Source organism: Siphateles boraxobius, unplaced genomic scaffold, assembly GCF_051911475.1.
Source record: "Siphateles boraxobius isolate OS27281-9 unplaced genomic scaffold, OSU_SipBor_1 29, whole genome shotgun sequence".
NCBI classification, from domain to species: Eukaryota; Metazoa; Chordata; class Actinopteri; order Cypriniformes; family Leuciscidae; genus Siphateles; species Siphateles boraxobius.
Genome location: NW_027508908.1, coordinates 15,899,040 through 15,917,894, shown reverse-complemented (window position 1 = coordinate 15,917,894; position 18,855 = coordinate 15,899,040). Strand labels below are relative to the sequence as shown.

At 35.9% G+C, this 18,855-nt stretch overlaps 1 protein-coding gene across 1 annotated transcript; it reads right to left on the bottom strand.

The window, feature by feature from the left end:
- Positions 1-8,404: 8,404 nt before the first annotated feature.
- Positions 8,405-18,855, bottom strand: klf5a (Kruppel like factor 5a). Its single transcript, XM_077246694.1, has 4 exons — positions 18,403-18,855; positions 14,607-15,495; positions 12,966-13,025; positions 8,405-9,896 (listed from the first exon to the last, which is right to left on the bottom strand). Exons 1-4 carry the CDS (start codon positions 18,571-18,573, stop codon positions 9,718-9,720), a joined length of 1,299 nt encoding a protein of 432 aa, XP_077102809.1. The 5' UTR covers positions 18,574-18,855; the 3' UTR covers positions 8,405-9,717.

The following is an 18,855-nucleotide window of genomic DNA, read 5'->3' as shown; positions in this document are numbered from 1 at the left end:
GCACACTCAAGAGGGTCTTCACCTAGTTTTATATTTACATAAACATTAACAGATAAAATGGTGACTTATTAGAGTGTACTTCGAGCAAAAACCTATAGAAATCAATGTAGAATGATGGTTGAATAATTATTAATGGAGTTTTGTATGAAAAATGATGTCACCCACTTTAACCTCAACAAACTGCACAACATATGGGTACTGACATGTAATAACTTCCGTTGAGCAATAACTATAGGAGGTAAGTTGTCACAATGGGAACCTGCTAAAACAACATCTTATACAGCGAAACAGCCAAAGCACAAAAAGGAATACAGAGAAATGTCAAACCAGTTTCGGCTTTTATGACAGGGCTGTAACCATTCAGATTTTTTGCTAAACCAGTGTGTGCATTTTGATTTATAGAACACACAAAATGTAATTACTCTCTTGCACCAATCATCACTCTTGTACTGCATTCATATATTATTTATTTATTTATTTATTGAGTTAGTTAGTTAGTTAGTTAGTTAGTTAGTTAGTTAGTTAGTTAGTTAGTTAGTTAGTTAGTTAGTTAGTTAGTTAGTTAGTCCAAGCTGAACATTGTTGTTTTAATATTAATTTCCAAAAAAATGACAAAACCACGGAAGTCCAAACAATGTGTGCGCTATATTAAGGCTTTTGAAGCCATACAACAGTTTGGTGTGAATTTATTTCCCCATCCACTGTTGCTCTTAAAGCGTCATTTACTACAGCAGGGATATTATAGTTAACAATAAAAAAACAAAAAAACTTAAATTCATAAATTGAAATACATTTTTAAATTGTATATATCATTATATAATTATATAGGTATTATTATTATAATATATATATATATATATATATATATATATATATATATATATATATATATATATATATATATACTCATTTTCAATTAGTTTATCTAAATCTTTTTTTAATAATAATAAAAATACAAATTATTCAAACAAAAAATATATGGCTTAAGAATAATAAACCTTTATGTTTTTTTTGTTTTGATTTTGAATTAAATTACCTTGACTATGTTTATCTGTCTCTTTTGCCTCATAGATGTGATAACATTATATCTATGTATGTATATATATATATATATATATATTTATTATACATATATATATATATATATATATATATATATATATATATATATATATATATATATATATATATATATATAAATAAAAAATGTTAATAAGTGTGAGATTATATATAATGCTCATTGACTTTTTAGGGGTGCTTAATGAAAGTAGATACCTTACCTCTTTTATAAGTATTCACTCTGTATTTTTTATGCCGATTCAGCCTCAAACAAGGCACTTCATTTGTCATTCAAACCATCTATAAATAATCTGTTTTGTACCGTCTCTATATGACGCTTGAATAAGAGCCTGCTCATTACAGACATCTAATTTAAGTGTACTTAATAAACAAAGGGTCAGAATTAAAAAGCGGTCACCACATGTGAACGTGTTTCCGCCATGACACAACCAAACAACTGAGGCTCTGAAGCGTTCCCATGCCGCAGCTGTTTTAGTACATCAGCTCATGAGATTGCCTCTCAAACTCGCAGTGTTTCATGGTTCGCCGTCTGCCATTCTGTTTTCCTCACGCTGAGGTGTGAGAGTACCGAGAGACTGAATCACGGAAACGGACCCTGCAGGCCACTGAATCACCCTCTGTTTAACACATAGATGCGTACCAGCGTCCAAGCTGTCTTCTGGAAGCTTAAGTTTGTCTTCAGCTATGGCAAACAAATGTCATGATTAGCCATTTGCAACACCGCAGCCCCCGCAGGAGTAGCTCTGTTGATGTTTAAGAGGGGAAAGTACCCATTTGAAACCACTGTCCATTAAGGTATTAAGAACATGATTAGAACCATAAGCTCATGCTCCCATGTGTTCATTCAATGCTTATTATGTTTCCACAGTGTGTTGGGAACAGGTCCTCCTTTCTGTGTGGGTGGTCTTCAAAGCTACACTGGAAAAAATGCACCAAAAGCAGCATGTTGGATCGGCCTGCGGCCAGAAGCCCAGATGTGACATTAATTGTTTTTAATCTGCTCAATGAGCCAGAAGTCCTTTTAACACTCAGTAAATATAAGGTGCACTTGTAAGTTAAACAATATAACTTCATATTTAAGTTGAACAGGAAATGCAACATTTTTCGAAGTAATTCAACCAGACTGTAACATTCAAGTAAAGACCAATCAGCTGTGCTCATGGTCCAAACTGACATGCTATTATTTCACTTTAGAAGATTAGAAGTTTAGTTTTGTTCTTGGATTAAATAATTGTTACTGTGTTAATCTTCCTTTTTGAATGTGATAATATATGGTATCTATAATGTTTTATGAGTAATTCAACAATTAATTTAACCAGACATGAATTGCTGCTCAGAAAAAAACTGAGCTGTATCAAGTCCAAATTTGCCTCTTTTTTTTTTTTTACACAAATATAGAAAGTAAATTGAGAAAATGTAAACTTAAATATATCCCATCAGCCAAGAAACTATATATTTTGTCAGATGTGATTTGTTTTTCTTTTAAATTTGTCACAAACATAGTTACATGTATTCAATAATGCTTTTAAAGTGAATTACAAATGAGGAGCATCACAAGAGAAAAGAAAAAGGCTGTTTCTTCAGAATACATTGTGACATCATTCTGGTAGCTTAAGCCGAGGACCACATGGAGCTCTAGAGAAGATAATTTTAGGCAGCCTAGACAAACATCTGAGGATAAACCTTCTACTAAGGTACAAGTTTGAGTTGTGTTAGATGTTTTCTTTGGTAGACAGTTTGCACGTGTTTGATTTGAATGTATTATGTTTATATTCATAATAAAATTACTAGACAACTGGTGAGTAACTGTTGAGTTTCATTTAATCGCCAAAGCCAGTTTTAAAGTGTTAACATCACGTGGGTTTAGACAAATCGTACGAATTTGTACGAGTGAGGTCGTACGAATTGGCCACCTTTTACTCACTCGTACGAATTGGTCGCGAGATAGCATTGCATATATAGAGCCGCAAAAACGGAAGTTCAGAGACAAAATACTTAAGATGGCTGTGCGCTTGTTTCTCTGGTGCATGAGGTCTATAGGCCAGTAGTTTTTCTTTACAAAGTGACATCGCCAACTACTGGCCTGACATGCATAATACAGCATTTTTGGTCATTTTAGCAGATCCTTGTGAACGGGATCATTCTGACAACAATGTTGTCTGTACGCGAAAAAATGAAGGAAAAACTTTTCAGTATTTAGTACATTGTTGTCATGTAAACATAGCCTTAGTAATTTATCCAAAGGCTGTGTGTCCAGAAACTCCCTCTGAACATTCAGTGTAGTTTTGCTTGCTGAACATTTACCCTGACCATCCAGCTGCATGACTTGTGCTTGAGGGAAGATACAAGTCGGGTGATATGAGGAGTGCTGTAAATCAGACTGGCATTTCTGCCCAAAAACTGACACCTTGACTGCTTGAACTTTACTGGCTTACATAAAAGGCCCATATAATCGTCACTTTTGCTTGATTGGTCTAAAGTTAAGCTGAATGTCTTTAACATGCCTTTGACCTTTCCCAATCCGAATAACTACAAACCTATCAAGGCTTAGTGTTGGGATAAATTATGCTAACTTGATTATACACTCTCAGAAATAAAAGCTCCAGAAAAGGTTTTCGCAGCTATAGAAGATCCATTGGTCACACTTTAGATTAGAGTCCTATTCTCACTATAAACCCTTTGATGCGCAAGCTATGCAAACCCCTTCAAATTCACAACATGGGTTTAAAAAGACCCGTATTCGTTTCTTATGTTATTTCATGGATGGCTTGGCTTTTCTTTTTCATCTTTTGAAATCACTTTATTTCAGCATTTAATATTCCATGATCTATGAATTTATGATTTATGAATATTCAAAATACATAGTTTTCAGTGATCACAAATTCATATTTTAATATTTCCTAGGCTCTGTGTTAATACATCAAGTTTACCCATGGGTCAAAAATGACCCATCTATGCATACGTGATAACTTTTTGTTAAAATAACCAGTTTCGCAGTTATTTAGATCAACACATTTACTGTAACACTTGAAATATGTTTATTGGCCACTTTGTCACACATAACACACATATAACCGATAACACTGAAATTGAACTGTAGTGTAGTGCAACTGCAGTGAATTGTGGTGAATGGGACTGAATGAAAAAAAACTGACAAAATAAAATCACACGGGTACAGCGCCATCTTAAATTGCTATCTCAGTGCTTACATGTCTCACAAATGACAACTACACTTTTGTGCTCGTTGCACACGGGCCTGGTGCACTCCTTGATTGGCCCTCATGCTGATTTCCTCCTGTGGCCGGGTGGTGGCTGCGTTTTTTTTGTTTTTTTGTTTTTTGTTACATTTATGTAGCACTTTTGTCTGAACTCAAAGTGCTTTACATGGAACGGGGGAATCTCCTCAACCACCACCAATGTGCAGCATCCACCTGATCATCATGATTAGGAGGCCATGATGATGGACAGAGTCCAATGGGCAAATTTGGCCAGGAGGCCGGGGTTAAACCACTACTTTTTTTCCAAACGACATCCTGGGGTTTTTTGGAGGTGCCCTCCAAGCGCCTCTTCATATGGGGCATGACAAGCTCCTCGACCATGCAGCTCCTTGATGAATAGGTCACACCACCCATGTATTCAGGGTGTTGTGCAGTATAGTGTAGGCATTGAGGGTGGCAACATCCAGCACATTGTAGTATTGGATCATTTCTGGTTTCTTTTTTTCATCATGCATGGTGTTTAGGAGGACAACTGCCTTTCCCTTCTTCAACACATTGAACCCAAATTCTGAGCTATGCTTCTCCCTCAATTTGAATGGCTTCATCATGACAGGCAGTATGTCTAGCTTGTTCTGGGTAAGAGTTCACTGACAGTCGTAAAGCGTGACCGATAGCATTGATTTATGACAACAAATAAAAATGACGAAATATGGAGATACAAGGTTCCCGCCCGACAGCAACAATATATACTTGTATGTATAATAACGTTCTATTTCAACTTTTATTTTGTTGACCTAGCTAACATTGGATAGAATAGAATATGTCAACAGCAAGCTAGCTAATAGGATTTCAAGGTCAAGGTAACCTAAACGTTCAAATATTAAATCCAGTTGTCTTTCACTAAATATCAAATATTTTCTGTGACAAACAAATTATAAAATAAGACTTACATGCATGAAATATACAAAAGCAGTGTGTGTTGAGTTGTGAAATGTGTGGCAGGTGAATAGTTTTTCTGCAGTAAATATGTTCCTACTATTTACAAATATCAAAGGTTCCTATATGGGGCATTTTTGCCCCATGTGTGTAAAATTGATCTAGATATACAAAACTGTGTCTGTTTATAAAGTAAGAAAGGAAAAATAAACATAATGATGTGGAAATCAAAAACAAGATATTTAATGTATACCTGGAATAATAAATGATAAAAATGCATTTCTTCAAAGATTCAGCAAAGAAATACTCATGATTTAAATAACATAGGGAATGAATACGGGTCATTTTAGACCCATGTTGTGCATTAGAAGAATAGTGACACAAAAACGATTTATATTTGCAAAGTAAGAAAGGAAAAATTAAAATAAGGATTTTTAATGACCTAAAACAAGTTAATTGAGGAATACCTGGAATACTGAATGATGAAATTCATTCATTGCAAAGATATAGAAAATGAAATCTCAGTCTGGACTTTTGCCTCAATAAACTCCTAATTACTTTCTTATTAATAGTTTGTAAGGTAGTTTTTAAGTTTAGGTATTGGGTAGGATTATGGTATATGTAGAATATTGTAGCGCAGAATAAGATATTAATTTGTGCTTTATAAGAATGAATAAACAGCCAAAATTTAATATGCAGGCTAATAAGCAACTAGTTAATAGTGAGAATTACTAAAGTGTTACTGGACTATTATTGGTTACCCAAAGAACGTTTCGATGAGCAGTTCTTAAAGGAACAATTTTACTTAGTTTAAATAACATTTTAATAATCTGTAGAACCTTTTCCCTCTACAAACAACCTTTTGTGTAATGGAAAGGTTCAATGAATGTTAAAAGTTCTTCATGGAACCATATTTACATCAAATACCCTTTATTTGTAAGGCTGATGCCAGTCCATGTTACCCCTGTCTGACACTATCCATATCATAATGAACAAATCTGTGAGAAATAAAGCTGTTTCCCTTGTCTTTGGCACTTTTGTTTGTTTACAGCAAAGGGAGACTCATTTGTATTGATCTGGCTTGGACAGGTTATGAGAAAGTGCAGCTTATGATGTTTTGAGGGCTGAAAGTGAAGAAAAAACTAGGGGCCCTATGCATTAGAGAAATAATGTTCACCCTTGGGGGTTTAAAACCTCCATCTAGGCTACGGAAAGGGGAAGGCAGGAGAGGAAGAAAGAGTGGAGGAGAGAAGAGGACTTGTAGGAGTAACAATTCGCAGGAGGAACCCTGGAGAACCTCCTGATTGGGTCCAGTGGAGCTTCCATTGTTTGCCTGTCTTTGGCATCTGAAGTTCATTATGTCCAGGGGCTGAGATTTGTCAGAGGAATCAAACCAGGAACATATGTAGAAGAGAGGGAGAAATTCCCCTTCTCCTTAAAAGCAATGAAAGCATTTATTTTCCTTTGTGGTGTTTCCTGATCTCATATCAAAAGATGTGTTGTTTCTTTGCTCACAGGGGTCCCCAACGTTTTGGCAGCTTGTAATTCGGTTGCACCCCAAGAAACCGCCGATGCCTCTTAAAGTAAACAGTGCATTCAGCAAATGTCCATCCACACTGATCGTTTCAGGGCCTGAGAGTCTGAACATTACAGATACATTTTTATACCAATTACCAGTTGAGAATCAGATTAAAATTATGGAGGGGAATCATACTAATTCCAGAATTATTGTGAAGAGGTTCAATTTGAGTGATGACGTTTTCAGTAGTCACAGTGGACTCTGGATGGGATCTATGAGCCTGTGAGCAATGCAATCATCAGTTCTGGCAGAAACACCATTAAGATTCCAGTGATAAGATTGATTTTGAAAGGATGTTATGTTGGAGTTTGTGTTTATGTTTTGTGGGATCTGTCCTGAACAAGAGCTGCACGTCAGCTATTAAGTAACAGTCGTGCCCATATGAAATATAGAAATCTTGAATTACAACCAAATTCTAACATCAAATTACTTTTATGGTCACTAATGCCGTCTGTAATCTCTTAATAACATTAAAATGCAAATTATCACTCAAAAATGCTAATTATGTCATCATTTATTCACACTCGTGTTGGTCCAAAGTTCCAAACCAATTTCTTACTTCTGTGGAACACAAAAGAAGATATTTTGAAAAATGTTGGTAACCAAACGTTTTGAAAAAGAAAAAAATATATATCTCAAAACATATCTTAAAGATCGTACAGGTTTGGAACAACATGAGGGCGAGGAAATGATGACAGGGGTGAACTATCACTTTAACACTTTGTTTAATTGGGCAAGATGTAAAATTCTAAATGGGTTGCACTGGACAATATAAAAATAACACTGAGGTTGCACTGTCAATGTCACTCTCAATTTTGGCATTTGTTGACATAAAAAGGAATTTCCATTAATTTTTTTTTTCATAGCTTGAGGGTTTGTTTGATTTGTGAAAAGTGTTCCTTTACGATGTCAACCATCAGATAAGAGCACATTCAAAGTGTGTGGCATGGGTCCAAGTGATCTTTGATACGTAAATTTCTGCTTTGATGATAGTTTTATCTTTACTTCTTTGTAGTATTTTTTTCTTGAACCTTAGAAACATCAACAAATAGAAATTGGTCAACTAGTTTATGGTGACTCTAAAGGGAGTGAGCAGGAAACCCTAGGCATACACCAGTGTAAACTATAGAAATGCAGTTTATCTGCTTTAAGGGAGGATGATTAATTATTTTTTGTTCCACCAGTGTAGTAATGGAGCCCCTAAAGTGACTGCAAAAATAAAAAAATAAAAATCCTTTTTGGACTTTGCAAAAAAACATTTCTAATGCTCAGCAGACAGCACCACTTCAAGTCGAACACATCTTAAATCTGCAGTGGTCAGGTGGTACAAGTCATAGCTCTCAGAAAATTACCAGTTTACACGTTGTAATTACAAGTTTTACAAGCATGTGAAAGCTTTTTACAGTTAAAAGTTTCTATGGTAATTATGAGATGAATGCAAATGTTTCTTGTGCGCACACAAAGTCTATATAGATTTTTTTTTTTGCAAAGGTCCCTTTAGCGAATCCATAAATAATAACTCACCTAGACACACATCATTATAGTTTTGTAGAAATTGAACACAGAAAAAAAATGTGTAAGAGAACTTCAGTTTGTAAAAAGCATTAAAAATTATGAAGTTGATTTTATTAGAATTCATTTCAATCAGTAGACATAAAATGTTTGTCATGAGAACAACCAATTTAGAAATATAATCTACAAAATAAGTTTAAGTGAAATATAAAAAATTCAAAGAAACAAAAATAGTCACACAGCCAAAATCCAGAGCAATATGATGCCCTACTTTTTCAACAACAAAAAAAGAAAATAAATCAAAATAATATTTACAATAAAATGTCATATTATTTACATTAAGGCATTTCAATTACACAAAACTTGTCAAATTCCACTTCACAAAGCCAATGCAATAAATACATTGATTTTACAAGAAAGAACCAGACGATACTTTAACCCTCTCTTTCTATTATGAAAGGCAGCCGAATTGTGGTAATAGTGAAATAATGGTAACCTGCTGAGTTTTTACTGACTGTCTTTTCATGAACAAGAAGTCGTAGCATGTGCTGCTGATAAAAACAAACATGAAAAGGCACTTTAAGATGAAATGTGATCCAAAGGCATTATTTCAAAAGAACAGTCACTGTGGTCTCGTACATTCATATGAGCTTATACATCAATGACAGTGGGAAAACAAACGGTCGGCATGCTTCTGTGTGTATAATGGGGACTGTACAAATCACACAGCTGTCTAAAGCCATTTTCCACTTCTCATTGCTTTTCTATACCAATGTTTAATAATTCATGAAATAATTGCTGTTCAGTAGCAGCACATTATCATCCAAAGCTATAAATACTTCAACAACTAAAAAGAGGGAATCGCAGTATAGGCTGTGTACTTGAAACCCCACTATGAGGAGTAACTATTCCAGTGATATATATATATATTCAAAGTATTTATCATACATAGATATTCATATTTCCAGTCTAATTCAAGTGCAAAGTAAAATAATGGGAGTTGTGTCTTGGTGTTTTCCAGATGTACAAGAACGAATCCTGTGTATTTTACAGTTCCATTTCATTACGTTTAAAAACGTTTCATTTTCCAATTAGAGGATCTCATGTACAAGAATGAAAATGTGATCTATAGATCCTAAAGAGAGATGAAAAAAGGAACGGGCGTTATATCTGAAGCTACCACTAAAAATTGGCTTTCATGATTTTCAATATCAAACGTTTTTTTCAGTTTACAGTCGACAGCTCAACACTCTCGACCGGTCAGAGAGAGAAGATTACCCTAAACATTATAAGGTTCGTCGCGGCGTAGAGAAAGAAATAAGTTGTTTTGTTATCACTTCATGTGCATAATAATAAGCATGTGTGTCTGTTTCAGTGCGTGTGTGTTTGCGTCTAATTCTGGTGCCTCTTCATATGCAGGGCGAGATGATCGGAGCGAGAGAAGCTGCGGCTGCACACGGCGCACTGGAAGGGTTTGGCTCCGGTGTGCTTCCTGAAGTGACGCGTCAGCTCATCGGAACGGGCGAACCGCCAGTCGCAGCCTTCCCACGTGCACCTGTACGGTTTCTCACCTGGACACAGAACACAATGGACATCAACTTAAGCACATGGAGTCACCACTAGAACACAGAAGAAACTCATTCACAGTAAAAAAATAAATTAAAAAAACAGGTTTCTTTTCTCTAATACATTAGTAATACTAAATGAGTAATCTGTGTGGGTAGTGTTTCTCTTTCTGTCATTGCTAGTAACCATAACAAACATACAGAGAGGTGTGGAGCTACCTAATAAACTTCACTTAACGCGATCTCTAAGATTAAAGTATTTCAGGATTTTGGTATGTTCGTGGAGCCTGACAAGACTAAACTCATTGTCGGCCATAAATAGCAGCACAATGTTTGCCTTTCTAGAACTCGGGTTTAGAAGTTTTAAAGTGCGTTTTTCAAAAGACGACAAGGTTATTTCTTCCTCCTGAAATCAGGTCGGTTTGATAATCCCTTCGGAAAATCCTGCCAGCTCAGCACATGCATTAAAACCCTTTCAAAGCTTGAAATTCGGATAGTCGATGACAGATAGTGAAAAAAAGAGGAGCAAATCTTATGTCTAGACGACTTAAAGAATGACATGTGAGATTTAAAGACTTTATTTTGTGTCCTTGTATAAGATAATTATCTCAAAAATGAACATTCTGTAATCAATTACTTATCCTCATGCTGTTCCAAACCTTGACTTACTTTATTCTATGGAACGCAAAAGAAAATATTTTGAAGGATGTTCAACTTTTTTTGTCCATACAATGAAAGTCAGTGGGGTCCAAAACAACATTGGACCACATTGACAGTATGGACAACACTTAAAAAAACAAAAAAAAAACTTCTTTGTGGTACACACACACAAAAAAAAACGCATAGTGGTTCCGCTGAATAAATTATGACAATTATTTGTTTTGAGATGTATTTTTTGAGCTGAGCATTGTAAACATTATGTGCTTTAAGTAATTCAATTATTGTTAGATTATTTGAAATATCAGTGCAAATGACACACTGAAAACTTCCTCACAATGTTTTCATTCATCTGGGCTATAGCCTTTAAAGTACTGTAATAGAAAATGAGAGCCAAAGGACTATAAAGAGTGATACTGCGTGTTCAGCTGTTTCAACCTCATGCAGTAGGTGTGGCGCTCAAAAACAATTAACCAGCAAAACGTCAGAACATGTGCCTGTCTTGAGCTTTAACGTTTGTGAGGAGAGCCCTGAACAGGGATCCTGTAATGACTTGTTAGGATTGCGCATCTCATGCGTTGTCTGCCTGAGGCTCATCTCTTCTCTCCAGGGACTGGTTGGATTGGGTTTTATCTTGAGTTGCTATCTGGACATGGTGTTTTGTTTTGTTTTTTTAACAAATTAATACTTTTAGTCAGCAAGGATGTATTCAATTGAACACAAGTGACAGTAAAGACATTTAAATTGATACAAAAGTTTTCGGTAACACTTTACAATAAGGTTCCATTACCTACATTACTTAATATGACCTAACAATTAAAAATACTTCTAAAGCATTTATTAATTATAGTTAATGTTAATTTCAACATTTACTAATACATTATTAAAATCAAAAGTTGAATCTGTTAATATTATTTAATGGACCTGAGCTTACAAGAACTAACAATGAACACTCGTATTTCTACTGTAAAAAATGCATTGCTCATTGTTAGTTAATGTTAGTTAACGCATTAATTAGCGTTAGGTAATGGGACCTTATTGTAAAGTGCTACCAAGATTTCTATTTCAAATAAATGCTGTTCTTTTGAACTTTGTATTCATCAAAGAATCCTGAATAAAAATGTACCACGATTACCACAAAAAAAAGAAAAAAAAGAAGCACAACTGTTTTTAACATTTATAATATTAAGAATGCTTCTTATCTTTAAAAATCGTATAGACTGCAAACTTTTGAACAGTATCGTAAGTGTGAAAAATGACCAGGTAATTTAGTAAACTTCCATTTTATTTAATAAACTTTGTATTTTCTTTTTATTGTGTGTGTGTGTGTGTGTGTGTGTGTGTGTGTGTGTGTGTGTGTGTGTGTGTGTGTGTGTGTGTGTGTGTGTGTGTGTGTGTGTGTGTGTGTGTGTGTGTGTGTGTGTTTTAAGCAATATTGCGTAACTTGTGTACATTAGACGTAGGCATTATTAAACTGACCCGCCCATTCTCTAGAAAAATATCATTATGAATTTGAAAGTAACATCGGCTTTGTAATTATAAATCTCATTTTGACATGTTGTTTATTCGAATACAGCAACAAGTCATGTCAAGTCAAGTCACATTTATTTATATAGCGCTTTTTACAATACCGATTGTTTCAAAGCAGCTTTACAGAGATAACAGGAAAATAATGCAAAAAAGTTTGTTTCCAGAAGAAAATAGCGTCAAAGTGCAGCTTAAGTAAGTTCAGTGATGTTTCATTTTTGTTTTAAAACAAAACACTGTCAAAAGACTAAATCATGCCATGTCAATAGAAAAGAGTGGGTGTTGTTATCTTATCGTAATAGTGCTTTACAGGCAGTATGAGCAAGTAATTAAGCTCAGGACGTTGGTGACAACAAAAATAAATCTATAGCTGGAAAAATCTACAAACTTTTGATTGGCCTGATAAGTACAGCGGTTTATCAGTTTATTAAGTTCACATGCCAAAGGCCACGTTCTGGAATTCTTGAATATTCAGATTCACTCCGCTGGGTCAAATGAGGTCTGCTCTTCTGTTTACTTCCATTCAGATGCTAAATGTGTATCTCCAAATATATTTTTATATATAGAAAGAGCAATCTAAACAATGAAATTTCAAATGTACTACTGATATATTCAAATGTTGCCAAGAGGACATTCAAATATTGGACGTTATAATATGATATGGAAAAAGGAAGTAGAAAAGGCTGTTCCTGCTGATGTATTTGGGCATGGTTTTGGTGCAATCTCATATTAGGAAGCGGCGCAGGATAGCTTTCAGGCATCGTGCAAGAATGAACGCATGTGCATGCCAACAACGCACTTCTGCCCAGCAACATGACAGTAAAGTGCCAAAATAGAAGGGGCAGCTTTATCGAGCATAAATAACACCATTTTTAATTGGAGAACTCTTACCAGTGTGTGTCCTCAAGTGAGCTTTCAGGTGGGACGACTTGGTGTAAACTTTCTTACAACCTAAAAACAAATAACAGCTTTTGTTAAAAACAACAGTATCAAGCATTTGTGTGTTTAAAAAAAGTTGGAAGGCTAGTGAGTATTTCTGAAATAATTTTAAATTATTAAATATTTAAATAAGTTATAAAAAATTGTTGTGAGGCTATTAATAAAAATATTATTCATTATGAAAATAATTATACATGAAATATTTAAATTATAATGATAAGTATTAAAAACAATGCAATCATTAATTTTGATGCACTAGCGTGACAAGAGTGTTTTCATTTTTTGAGAGATAAATATGTTAGGAGGCTATTGATAATACAAAAACATATAAATTATGAATATTAGAAATGATTAAATATTTAAATTATAAGTATTAAAAAGCAATGCAATTATTTTGATTGCATTGATCTTTTGTGTGATCAAAAATCTTGGGAGATTATTGATAAAAAATATAAAAATTAAATATTTGAAGTATTTAAAAAAACTATGTAATTATTATGTTTGATGCATAAACAGTATGAAAAGAGTGCTTTCATTTTCTTGAGAGAAAAAATGTTGGGAGGCTATTTATGATGAAAAAAATATATTATTAAAACAATTAAAATGATCAAGGCCTGGTTTCACAGACAGGGTTTAGATTAAACCAGGATTAGGCCTTAGTTTAATTAGGGCATTTAAGTAGCTTTTATAAATGTGCCTTAGAAAAAAAAAAAACATTACTGGTGTGCATCTTGAGACAAAACAATGGTAAAATCAAAGATTGTAATATCTTAAAATATGTCAGTGCAAGTTGCTTTCAGCAAACATGCATTTAAAACTGAGACTATAGGCTTAAACCTTCTCTGTGAAAACGGGGAAAATTAATAAAAAATGCAGTTATCATGCTTGATGCATAAACAGTATGACAAGTTTGTTCTAATGTTTTGAGATATAAAACTGTTGGGAGGCTATTGATAAAACAAACAAACATTAAAACAATATTAAAATTATTAAATTTTTCAGTTATACATTATAAAACAAACAATGGCATTTTAATGTTTGATGTACGACAAGAGAGCAATTTATTCTTTTAAGTCACCAACAAAAAAAATCAGTTGGTTCACTCATCACCACAGTCACAAACAAGAGCATCCTGTTCTTTGGTTTCAGTATGCTTTCTTTTCCAATTAGGAATCCAAAGCCCATCTCATGTCGTTAGCTGTAAAACCCCACTCAGTGAAGGAAAGCAGTGATGGGTTCTTAATTGTGAAGCACGTCGTTTCAGACATGCAGCTTCTTAGCGTAAATGCACTATTAATGGCACTGTGAGGCTTGTCTGTTTTACAATTTGCCCAGTCAATTTGATGCAACAGGATTCAATAACAATTAGCCTGACGTCAACTCTTTGGCATTCGTTTTGAGCACTGGTTAAAAGGCTTTGCCCGTCTCTGAATTATTTAACAGTGGATTCAAGCGTGTGAGTAAGAAAGCCCAGTAGAAAGCAGCGTTGTGCTCCGGAAAACACAGGAGCATCTTGTGAATTTGGCTATATGCTTTTTTAGCTCAACATGATTCATTTAAGTTCAATTGAAACAATTTGTATATTCTCTGTACCTGGAAAATCACAGTGGTGTATCCGTCTTTTCTCGAGGTCTGGGTTTGTCCTTCGGTTGTAACGGACAGGCATGGACCCGTTGGTCGAGGAAGGTCGTGTGGAGGTGGGGGTTGGGTGACTGGGTGCATGGACAGCCATTTTGGAGGCGATAGTGGCGGCGTAAGATGGTGGTGGTGTCAGATTGTGGAGCAGTTCCTTCTGTCTGTCAGGACTGCCAGGTTCTGAAGTGGGAGGCGTAGGGGGAAGATAGGGCATTTTGAGCTGCGGGTGAGCCTGACCCTGAGGATGGACGAAGTGACCTGGGCCGAGATGGTACCCGGCAGAGGACATGCCACTGTATGGTTTGGAAGCAGTCTGTTGGGTCGCTAAGTGCAGGTCGTGGAAAGTAGGCATCTGTGAGGGCACAGAGTGAGAGTGAGAATCGGCTTGATGGGGGACGTCCAGCTCTGAGTTGAGGAGCTGGAAGAGTGGCCCATCCTGAGGGATGTCAAAGCCTTGCATCTCCTGCTTGACAAAGACCCCGGTGTTATCGTCCATGGTGTCCATTCCAGAGCCTGAAGTGGAATTTGCGTTAAAGATGCTGGTGAAATCTGGTAGTGTGGATGGAGGAGGGCCGGTCACGCTCACTGGACACTCTGAATGTGAGAATGGCGCCGCTACAGGTTCAGTTTTGACCTGGCTGGGGACCGAAGGCCGTGCCGGCCGGCACAAGCCCGTTCTTAGATACGCAATATCGGGCAGAAAGACATTCATGTTGATGCTGTAGGGGGAACAGTGGTCGTCTCCGAAAAACTGGTCCATTACAGAGATACTCTCTCGTCTTGATTTCTTTAAGTCGGGGAGAGGCATAGGTTGTGGAGACAGATATTTATCCATCTCTAATTTAGCCTAGAGAGCAAAAGAGAGAAGCATAAAATTGTAAATGCAGTTGTAAAGGCCATTAAATGCAAACAAGGTAAACAGAATTGAGAATAATAACTGCTGGAATATTGCATACGCTGCTTCTGTCAGCAAAGCTGGCAGGATCTCCTGGGACTGCTTGTGTTGGCGGAGCACAAACACAGTATACATACCATTTTAGAAAAGCTTGCAAGAATGCAAATATTCACTTACTCTTACAACAATGGCCAACCTGCCTGCTTACTCAGCTAAGCCAAATTGGCTTGGAGTAAAAATATATGGACTACTCAATATTTACTTGCAATATAAATATAATATATATTAAGCATAATAATAGAAAACACATTTTAGCATTTATTCTCCAGTACACTTGTGCTATGTGATTATTTGATAATTGGTGTTATGAAATAATGGATTCAAAAATATAATTGTCCCTCATATGAATAGAAAAGCATGTTGGAACAAGTAAAAATAAACCGGCAAACCAATTTATCGCCTAGGCGGAGTATTTGACGGATATTTATTTTCTTCCTCTTCAATTGAGGACACTTTGATTACTGATCTTCAATATGTTATGTGCGACAGTAATGAGTAACGGTAATGACATTTTTTTTTGTATTTGGAGAAAACGGGATAAGCATTGGACTTGCTAACACAACAAGTCAATTAATCTAGAATGTATAATAAGAAAAAGAAACCTAAAATTCTTTGAAACAGGAAGAGCATGTTGGATCAGGTAAAGCGAAATACATCATGCACATCAAGTGATGAACCAATGTATTGGCCAGGGTGAGTAATCGATATTTTAAGGTAACCGATAACCATGTCTGCTGGTCGATCAACAGGTCACTTTTCCCAGTATTTAAATCTTATCAATTAACAATAAATAATTCACATAAAAAATAAAAAAAATGTGCAAATTTCAAGTAAATATTGTGTAAAATCTCAATTAATCTAAATTGCCTTTGTATTATGTTTATAGTAGGCTATAACAGCATTACCTCCATCATGAGATAGGCCAGAAATTTTGCAGGTATAGATATACTTTACCTGCAAAATCTTTGTGTGAAATTGTGAAACCTAAAAATCAGGACTTGATGTTTTAATAACACCTGATCTGTGATCAAGTATATATTTGAGAGAGTACGAAGCGGTTGGGTTACTGTAAGGAGCAGTCAGAGGTAAAGCATTTATCAAGTCTTCTTCGATATGTCTCTGCTACATTCCGCCTAAGACTGTAAAACAGCGCTCATACCACAAGCTCAAAACAGACTTTGCTGACAGGTGGAAAGCATGCTGGAGAGATTGCTCAGGCTTTCCAAATAAATGCCAACCAATTATCATAAACCCGTAATCAGCAAAAAAGAATAAAGTAAGACTCATTCATTACTCCCTCCTGAATGTAACATCTACAGAGTCACTAGAGGAATAAACACGAGGGACAATAACAACACTCACACACATACATATACACTCGGAATGCCAGAGCTCGTTACGCGGCTGCTACGCGTAGCTATTTCTGGATTTAGATCTTCCAGCTGTTCGCCGGACATGTATCTCTTTCACAAGTTTTCAGATTGAGGCTCGGCGTTGCTGGGAAGTTTGAGTTCGGAGCGCGAGAGCAGCGCGTGGGTGAGGAAGGAGGGAGGGGAGTCAGTTGTTGACGGTTCGGTAGCCAAGAAACCAACTGCAAGCAACTGACATGAGCCTGTGCGCTGTCCGACCCAGCCCAGACGCTCCCCTGCATTACAGACACGGGGAAACCCCCCAAAAAACATCACAAAATCCCTTTGAAGTGCATAATGACAGATTATACAATTGAGGACAATTGAAATCTTGAACAACGACGATTCTTCAAACTAGGCTTATGCTATGTGACAGTAGCCTAGCCTAATGATGGCTACCGTAACGTTAATGTTTTGTTTGTTTGTTTGTTTTTTACTATTTGGAGAACACGGATAAACTAAGCACTGAACTCGCGAAGTTAAAGAAGTCAACCAACTTTCAAATAACAACATACTTTGGAAATGACAAAGCTCAACGCAGAACATGTTTAAAAAAATCTTAAAATCAATTTCTGATCTTGAAATTGTAACTGCTTGATATGGTGTAATGGTAAAGCATTTAGGAGAGAAAAAAATTATATGATCAATAAGTTATGACAACGTTTTTTTATATTGCTTTAACTCATCAAAATAAGTTAAGCAATTTTCAACTTTGTTATAAGTTATATCAAGTTCGACTAATTAAAAAAACAGTTTAATGTAATTTAAGTTAACATACATGTAATGTAAATGACTTAAACATTTAAGTTGATTGCACTTAAAATTTTAAAGCAGCAACTTTTTTTGCAGTGTAGGTTAAATGAGCAAAATGTTTTGTTTTGTTTCTCTAAGGTGAGCTACTTGGTAATGACTGTTAAGTTGTTATAAAAAAATGCACACACAATTGATTAATAGGCCTACATTGAAAATATGTTTAAGTTCTCATGGTAAAGTGCAAAGTAAAATTGTACTGCGTGTATTGAATGATGTGAGGTTTAAAAAATCTAGATGAGGGTCACAATTAAATTGATTAATTTCTAAGAATCTAAATCCAACATTTCAGCTATCATTAAAACGAACTTTACGTCTATTTTAATCTAGTTATTTATTAAAAAAAAAACGCATTTTATTTAAAAAAAATTTAGGCTACCTATGGAATAGAAAAGTTCCTTAAATGAAAGAATCGCACATCGCTGAACGCCTTTAATGGGACATGATGCTGATGGGACTGCAGGCGTGCAGGATGCCGCATCATCTACGATGGCCCACCTTTCACACGACTGAGGCATGTGATCTTTAATTTATACAGTCTTCGAGAGCACCATTCAGATAACTGATAAAAACAATTTACCTGACAATAGTCGTTTGATAAGCCCCTTTCCGTATCGGGATTCTTGGCTTCAAAGGAAAACAGAGAGGAGTCCTCCTGAAAGCCGTCGGATAGTGAGGGTTTGAGAAGCGAGAGAAAGTCATCTTGTCCCGGTGCGAGCGCAGCGCTCATCGTTAGAAGCGTAGCGGCCATAAACCCGTGGATGTGAGGGAGAGAGCGTCCCCAAAATGTGTTTTGATAGACGTCGAGAAAGGGGAAGTGAGTGTATGGTGCATGGAATGACACCCGTGCGTGTATGTGTGCGCGCTTTCGGTAGTAATATCCCGTTTAGCTTCGCTCCGTTCCTGGAGCTCCGGAATATATGTAGCCTATAATCGCTGAAAGGGCGGGGCCGGACTCAGTCAGGGACTGAGAAAGTGAGACGGCTACACCTTTACTACTGCTGATAGCCTACTGTAACAGCGGAACAAGCCC

What these genes read in the sequence shown, in the direction of transcription:
- klf5a (XM_077246694.1), bottom strand. Translation starts at nt 18,573, where the DNA reads ATGGCCGCTACGCTTCTAACGATGAGCGCTGCGCTCGCACCGGGACAA. An exon ending in TATCAAACGACTATTGTCAG is followed by an intron (nt 15,496 to 18,402) that starts GTAAATTGTTTT and finishes TTTGCTCTCTAG; the next exon opens with GCTAAATTAGAGATGGATAA. An exon ending in TCACTTGAGGACACACACTG is followed by an intron (nt 9,897 to 12,965) that starts GTAAGAGTTCTC and finishes TTCTGTGTCCAG; the next exon opens with GTGAGAAACCGTACAGGTGC.